At 42.4% G+C, this 8,213-nt stretch overlaps 2 protein-coding genes across 2 annotated transcripts; both read right to left on the bottom strand.

Moving 5' to 3' along the window:
• Positions 1-4,357: 4,357 nt before the first annotated feature.
• On the bottom strand, positions 4,358-4,759 carry LOC141617086 (uncharacterized). The gene has a single exon (XM_074434260.1). It carries the CDS (start codon positions 4,757-4,759, stop codon positions 4,358-4,360), a length of 402 nt encoding a protein of 133 aa, XP_074290361.1.
• Positions 4,760-7,361: 2,602 nt separating this feature from the next.
• On the bottom strand, positions 7,362-7,982 carry LOC141617087 (uncharacterized). Its single transcript, XM_074434262.1, has one exon. It carries the CDS (start codon positions 7,980-7,982, stop codon positions 7,362-7,364), a length of 621 nt encoding a protein of 206 aa, XP_074290363.1.
• Between the last annotated feature and the right edge of the window lie 231 nt (positions 7,983-8,213).

Consider the following 8,213-nt stretch of genomic DNA (forward strand, 5'->3'; position numbering starts at 1 on the left):
CGGGACCGGTTTGATGGACCGGCCATATGGAGGCTCTATCCTCACATTTAAGTAGTTATATCTCACCTAGGCCGGGTCTTAGGCTCAATACGGTCTCACCAGGTGGCCGAAACTTGGTCGTTAAGCAAGACTCCCGGGTTTTGCAAGCAAAACCCTAACATGTGTCATCAAGAGGTACGAAGACACGGGCAAAACAAATTATCACCATTGTCAACATATCCCCTCCACATTTAGACCCTCAATGCAAGTATTTACAAACAAGATGCAAAGTGTATGAATGCAAGCTACTCGTATTGACAAACTACATGGATGCAAGCGTGAACAAGTATATACAAGTCTATTCTAAATGCAAACAAGTCCTATAACTACCACACGTAATCCACACACACTAATTCTTTCCAAAATGGGGCATCCTTAACAACAAAATCCCATCCTCCTTCATACATAAATGTAAAAGAAAAAGAACGGTAAAGGAGAAAGAAATCGGAAAGAGTATACCGAGCGGGTCTTCAATCTCCTAACGTCTCAAATGCGCCCAGGTGCATCTGTGGACTAGGTTAGACCAACATATATATACAATGCTATGTTTTTGAAATTTTTTTAGTTTTAGTAATGTTTTTTTTTTTGAAATTTTTATATCAAATTTACAAATATATACACAAATATAAACAAATATACACAAAGAGGATATTTCCCTCCCCACACTTGAAATTTACATTGTCCTCAATGGAACAAAGCATAGTAGTGAATGGAAAAATACAAAAACATATTTTTGAGTTTTTACAATTTTTCGGAAATGAAAAAAAAAAACATATTTTTGTTGTTTTTGAATTTTTTTCTTGAAATTAAATAACATGTTTTTTTTTGGGCTTCCTCCCCACACTTATTATATACAACATCCAATGACGGATGAAGTGTGGTGAGAAGGCAATTTTTCAAATTAAAATAACACATTTTTGGATTTTTAAAATTTTTCGAAAATAAAGAACATGTTTTTGTGAGATTTTCTATTTTTCAATTTTTTTTTTTGTATTTTTGAAATAAGGATGCAATGCATGAGCTATCCTATATGCAATATGGAAGATACGATGCAAATTACTCTATATGAGTACAATTTCTATATGTGACAATATTTTACATAATTGAAATCTAATGTAAGCTTATATGAATGCAACTAAATGAGTAATTATGCTAAGTATATTACAAATTATCTAAATGCATACAAGAAAATAAATATGAATGAGAGAATTTGGATTAGAGGGATCATACTCGTGTTTTGGATTTTCAAGTGGGGAGCAAAATGCAAGGCTCAATCAAGATCCGAGCCAAAATCAACGAGTTCCTCGTCCTCCTTTTCATTATCATCCACAAATTTTCCTTTTCCACGGCCTCCATAATCATAGCCGCCAATGCCTTGGTATCCACGATCACCATATCCACGGTTTCCTTCATACCTACTATCAACATCAAATCCACTACCGCCTTCACCATAGCCACTATCATGATCAAAATAACCACTCCCGCCATAGCCACTACTGCTTCCACCATAGCCATTATCTCCTACATCAAAGCCACTACCACTTCCACCCTAGCCTCTAACTCCTACATCAAAGCCACTACCACTTCCACCATAGCCACCGTGATCTTCATAACCTCCTTGATTTCCTTGACCATCATATAAACCATCAACATCGATGGTGGGGTTGTGCCCTCCCGAACTCGATCCTCCTCAGTCATGATAGCCCGCCCCTGAACCACCATAATCGCCTCCAAGGTCGTAGTCAAACCCTCCACTAGTTTAGAAAGAAGAGGCACTATAGTAGTCGGGTTGGAAGTTAAGCCCTCCATGAACACCCGGACTGGTGTACCCGCCGTTTGGCAAGTGGAAGTACGAAGGAAAAGGGCCATCGAGCGGCACCATGCTACGGGAAGCGTAGTCTTCATAGACCGGGTAGTTGCTGAGGGCTTGGTCCATATAAAGCCTATCAATCTTTTGGTGGGCATGGCCCAAGGAGTCGTCGACTTGCTCAAAGCAGGAGTCAACGTGGGTGCGGAAGTCATCAAGTGAGGTTTGCACCTTACCGATCCCGAGGTTCATACGCTCCATGAGTTCCATGACTCGGGGATCCACGGTTTGGTATTGAGGTGGTTGGCCGGATGTAGAGTTACCGGTATTAGGAGGGGCATCATATGTGAAAGATGATTGGGTTGGCCCTTGGGCATTTCTTTCGTAAGAGAGAGCACTACGGGCTAGTTGTCGGGTCGTTGGAGCGGTAGTTTGGGCTAGTGGAAGGAGATACCTCTCTTGTTCCGGTTCAATGGTAAGGTCACGGGCGTTTGGGAGAGCAATGGAGGTCAAACATTTTCGGATTAAGAGGTAATTTTTTTTATCATCCCAATCGTACCTTATAAAGTCAAGTGATGTCAAGTGGTCATTGTTTATGGTGGTTATTCCTTCAACTGGCCGATGCCGTGACTCTACAAAACCCATCGTACTCTTGGCAATTTGGGTGATCAAACCCCCTATCACGACTGGTGAATTATTCCGGATATTGTTTCCAATCTTTTGCATGTTAAGGATCATTAAGTGGGCAATGTTGATTTGGTACTCTTTGGGTTGTTGCGTAAGGTAGCTTCCAAGGATATAAAGCTCATCGGAGCGCATATTGTGAGGCTCATGCCTCCCAAATACGGTCCACCCCATAGAGCGGTGCCAAGTTCGGATGATTGGGCTATGGATGTGACTCTCTTTCATTTTCGGCTCATCATCGGTACTCTCACCCAAAATTGCTTTCCACAATTTCTTTTGATCATACCTCATCGGGGGAAGATGGCTCCCCGTACATGGCAACCCAAATATGTTACCAATTCTTTCAAGGGTAATTTCTACCGTCTTGTTCATTAACCGGAAAGATATACCGGTTATTTTACTTGTATTCTTATTCTTTTCCACTTCAAGGGAGCACAAAAATTCAAGTGTAATTCTTTCAAAAGTTTGGCGATGTAAATTGTACATTGCCCCCATCCCGACCCCATTGAATAATTTCTCACATTCGGTGTCCCACCCAAGTCTTCTCAAAGTATTGCGACAAATGAATCTAGTAGGAATAATGTCACTAGATTTAAGGTGAGCAAACCTTACCTCTTGCGCTTCGCTAATGAAAATGACCTCCGGAAAGGATGGGTCAGGTGCCACTATGGTTCCACTAGAGCTAGCCTCGGCCCTAGCTCGCTTGTTTGGTGTCATGTTTGACAAGTAGCTACCTTACCTTGTTAACCCAAGTTAAAACCCAAATTTTTCCCACCAAATGGTTTAAAAAGACAAATAAACCTTAAACAAACAATGCTAGAGTATAGAACTTACCCGAAAGATCATGTTGAATTTTCGGATTTTGCTAACCCTAGATTTGGAAGTGATGATTTTTGATATTTTTTTGGTGTTTTTATGTTGAAAAATGGGGTTTGGAGTGATAATATATGGTTAAAAGGTAGTTTGAACTCAAAAGATTGATGATTTTGAGGATTTGTGGTTGAGTTGGTGAGGAGGAAAAATGGTGTTTGTGTTTAGATTTGAAGAGAGAGTGTGTGATTTTTAGAAAGTGATAAGAAAACGAACGGTGAAGAGGGGATAAGGGGTCCGGTCAGGGGTTCTGGGTCGGTTGGGGACCGGCTGTCGGCCGACCGGCTCAGAGCCTATGGTAATTTTAAAATTTTGCAATTTTTTTGGCCTTGAGAATCAGCGGGTTCTGGACCGGCCGCCGACCGACCGGCTCAAACTCCCCCTATTTTTTCAAAAAAATTTCTAAGGAAGAAACGTGACTCTCAGCTGGCGGACCGGCTACGAATCCTTCCAAGAAGTTTTCGCCACTCTGTCATAAAAAAGGACTCTCAGACGGTAAACTGGCTGCCGGCCGGCCGGCTGGGAGTCCTTTACACTTGAGTTTTTCACAAACTTGCACCACGTTTACAACAGTTTCCCAGCCGGTCTACCGGCTGGGACTCATTCTTCCACATATTTTTTTCAAATTTTTGCCCACGTGAATTATGTCCAAAAGTTCCAGCGGGTTTTGAGCCTATCCTGGACAGGCCGCCTGTCCACAGGCTCAGAACCATTTTGGGCATATGTTATGTTTCAAGCATCATTCATTTACCGATGACGGACCATTTCAAAAATCAACTCTCCCAAACACAATTTCACCATGAGAACTTCTCCTAAATTGCAACGGCAACTCCAAGTTGTGATAAACCCGAGTAACCCAAGTAACTCCCATGCACCTACACTAACATGAATGCAATATTTACAAAATATGGTGGTTCTTGAGGAACTCCACCAAACCTATTCATTGCTCAAGAATTTTTAACTTGTCTCCTCCTCGGGAAGGGGTTCCCCGAGGTAGAGTACTTCAATAGGACCCTTGTCATCTCCTTCATAGTAACACTTAACTCGTTGCCCATTGACTTTGAAGGTTCCACCTTCGTCACTCCAAATTTCAAAGGCACCATAAGGAGATATGTTCATCACTTTGAAGGGTCCCGACCACCTCGATCTAAGCTTGCCCGGGAATACCTTCACTTTGGAATTGAAAAGGAGAAAAAGGTCTCCAACACCGATATCTTTCTTCACAATTTTGGCATCATGCCATTTCTTCGTTTGATCCATATAAATTTTGGAGCTCTCATAAGCTTCCAACCTCAATTCTTCTAGTTCATTAATTTGAAGGAATCCAACCTCTCTGGCGGCATCAAAGTCAAAATTCATTTCTTTAAGAGCCCACCAAGCTTTGTGCTCCAAATCAACAGCCAAATGACAAGCCTTGCCATACACAGTCTTGAAGGGCGTGGTTCCCAATGGTGTTTTGTATGCCGTACGAAGAGCCCATAAGACATCCGATAATTTTTGTGACCAATCTTTCTGGTTCTTATTTGTCACCTTTTCTAGTATTGCCTTGATTTGCCGGTTAGACACTTCCACTTGCCCACTCGTTTGAGGATGGTAGGCAAGGGAGGTCTTATGCCTCACTCCATGATTTTCCAACAATGACTTGAACGTGCTCTTTCGGAAATGGGAGCCACCATCACTAATCACAACTCGTGGAGTTTCGAACCGGGGGAAGATTGTGTTTTTTAACAATTTCATCACAACCTTGGAGTCATTAGTTGGTGATGCAACCGCTTCTATCCACTTCGAAACATTGTCCACGGCGACCAAAATGTATTCATTGCCGCATGAGTTGGGAAAGGGTCCCATGAAGTCTATACCCTTACAATCGAATAACTCAATTTCAAGGTTGTTGTTAAGGGGCATCTCATTCCTGTTGCCAATGTTACCGGTGCGTTGACACGGATCACATGACTTCAACATGTAGTGGATGTCTTTGAACATAGAGGGCCAATAGAATCCGCCTTGGAGGATCTTGGCAATGGTCCTTGAAGTGGTCAAGTGTCCTCAATAGGCCGAATTATGTACTCGATCAACAATTTCCATGCCCTCTTCTCTAGACACGCATCTCCGGAACATCCCATCCCCACACTTACGGAGCAAGTGGGGATCATTCCAAAAATATCTCTTGGCATCATGCCTCAATTGCCTCCTCTCTCTTGGTTCAAGTTCACCCGGTATAAACCCATTTACCAAGTAGTTAGCAAGGTCCGTGAACCATGGAGTTGTGGTGCTAACTCCCATAAGACTATCTTCTCCAAGCCATTCATTAATCGGCCTACTTTCATCTTGAATTCCATGATCTTCAACGGTTAACCGAGATAGGTGGTCGGCCACAACATTCTCAGTTCCCGCCTTGTTCTTGATTTCCAAGTCAAACTCATGAAGCAATAAAACCCATCTCAAGAGCCTTGGCTTGGCATCATTTTTCACCATGAGTTGCCTCAAAGCGGTGTGATCGGTATACACCACCACCTTGGAGCCAACCAAATATTGCCGGAATTTCTCAATAGCATGAATTATGGCCAACATCTCCTTTTCCGTAGTTGAATAGTTGCATAAGGCTTGGTCAAGAGTTTTTCTAGTGTAGTAGATGTCATGGTTCTTTTTGTCAACTACTTGCCCTAAAACCGTGCCCACCGCAAAATCCGACGCATCATACATAATCTCGAATGGAAGATTCCAATCCGGAGCCCGAATTATAGGAGCCGAGACCAAAGCTTGCTTCAACCAATGGAATGACTCAAGACAAACTTCATCAAACAAAAAAGACACATCTTTGAGGAGAAGTGAGGTTAATGGTTTTGCAATCTTGGAAAGGTCTTTAATGAATCGCCTATAAAATCCGGCATGGCCAAGAAAACTCCTCACCCCCTTCACATTTGAGGGAGGTGATAAATTTTCTATGACCGCCACTTTGGCTCCATCAACCTCAATGCCCCTCTTAGAGATAATGTGACCGAGCACAATCCCTTCTTCAACCATGAAATGACATTTTTCCCAATTCAGAACTAAATTGTGCTCTTCACATCTCCTCAAAACATTTGTCAAATTAACAAGTCCATGGTCAAAGGAGTCTCCATGGACACTAAAGTCGTCCATGAAGACTTTCATGATCTTTTCAAGAAAATCCGAGAAAATGGCCATCATACACCTTTGAAAGGTGTCGGGTGCATTACACAACCCAAATGGCATTCTCCGGTAAGCAAAAACTCTAATGGGGCATGTAAATGTTGTTTTCTCTTTGTCCTCCGGATGGATTGGGATTTGTAAAAATCGAGAGTATCCGTCAAGAAAACAATATTTAGCATGCCCTGCTAGCCTTTCTAGCATTTGGTCAATGAAGGGGATGGGGAAGTGGTCTTTGAGGGTGATGGCATTTAGTTTTCTATAATCAATGCACATCCGCCACCCGGTCACCGGACGAGTAGGTATGTGAGTCCCATCCTCTTGTTCCACCATAGTCACCCCACATTTCTTGGGTACTACGTACATGGACGGGACTCACCTACTTACTATTGGTGATTTGGTAAATAATCCCCTTTTCAAGCAATTTTAAGACCTCATTTTTCACAATCTCAGCCATCTTGGGGTTAATTCGCCTTAGACCATCAACCTTAGGTTGACTTCCCTCCTCTAACATGATCCTATGCATGCATAAGTTTGGACTTAGTCCCTTGATATCATCAATGCTATACCCTAGTGAGCTTTCAAGACTTTCAAAAGTTTTTGTTTCTTGAGCCTCACTAAGGTTGGCATTGATTATCACGGGATAAGACTCTCCCTCACCAAGAAAGGCATACATGAGTGAGGGAGGTAGAGGTTTGAGTTGTACCTTTGGAGGGAGAAGTCCCTCCACCTTCTTCAAAAGTTCATCATTGACCTCATGGTCTTCTTTCATTTCCTCATCATGTAGGGAGATTTAGAAGACCTCTTCCATCTCCGACTCTTCTCGAGCCACCAATTTAACTACTTCATCAATCACTTCAATAGTATTTGTTCCTTCAACTTTGGGGCCTTTCATCAAATTTGGAAGATTAAATTTGACATTGTCACCCTCAATCCGGAAGTTTAGCCGCCCATTTCTCACATCAATAAGTACTCCTCCGGTAGCCAATAATAGCCTACCTAGGATAATGGGGGTATGGCTATCCTGCGGGATGTCAAAGACAACAAAGTCGGCCGGGATTAAATACCTCCCAACTTTGACGGGTATGTCTTCAAGCACCCCCAAAGGGCACTTGACGGACCTATCCACTAATTGGAGGGTCATGGTAGTAGGAGCAAGACTATGAATGTCAATTTTCCTTGCAACATTTAGAGGAATAACACTCACACTTGCTCCCAATTCATAAAGAGCGCTTGATATAGGAACACCACCAACTACACAAGGAATTGAAAAGCTCCCCGGGTCACCACGTTTAGTGGGCATTTTGTTAAGGATATGAGCACTATATGTTTCTTCCATTGCCACTATTTTGTGGTCACCCAAGACTCTTTTCTTAGTCAAGATATCCTTTAAAAATTTTGTGTAAGTTGGCATGTTCAAGATTACCTCGGTAAAGGATAGGGTTACTTCGACTTTCTCAAGCATGTCACAAAACTTGACATACTTGAAGTTTTCCCTACTCTTTATGGCTCTTGAGGGGTAAGGAATATGGGAAATGAGTCGAGAATCGGAAAGTACCTTCGGAGGGTTCAAATTCTTTGTTACCTTAGTGGTGGGTTGTAGCACCTCCTCGGTAGCATCTTCACCCCCTTCTTCCTCATAAGG

This window comes from Silene latifolia, chromosome X, assembly GCF_048544455.1.
Source record: "Silene latifolia isolate original U9 population chromosome X, ASM4854445v1, whole genome shotgun sequence".
In the NCBI taxonomy this organism is placed as follows: domain Eukaryota; kingdom Viridiplantae; phylum Streptophyta; class Magnoliopsida; order Caryophyllales; family Caryophyllaceae; genus Silene; species Silene latifolia.

Excerpts from the sequence above, each read along its gene's own strand:
- LOC141617086 (XM_074434260.1), bottom strand. The coding sequence starts at position 4,759 with ATGAATTTTGACTTTGATGCCGCCAGAGAGGTTGGATTCCTTCAAATT.
- LOC141617087 (XM_074434262.1), bottom strand. The coding sequence starts at position 7,982 with ATGCCAACTTACACAAAATTTTTAAAGGATATCTTGACTAAGAAAAGA.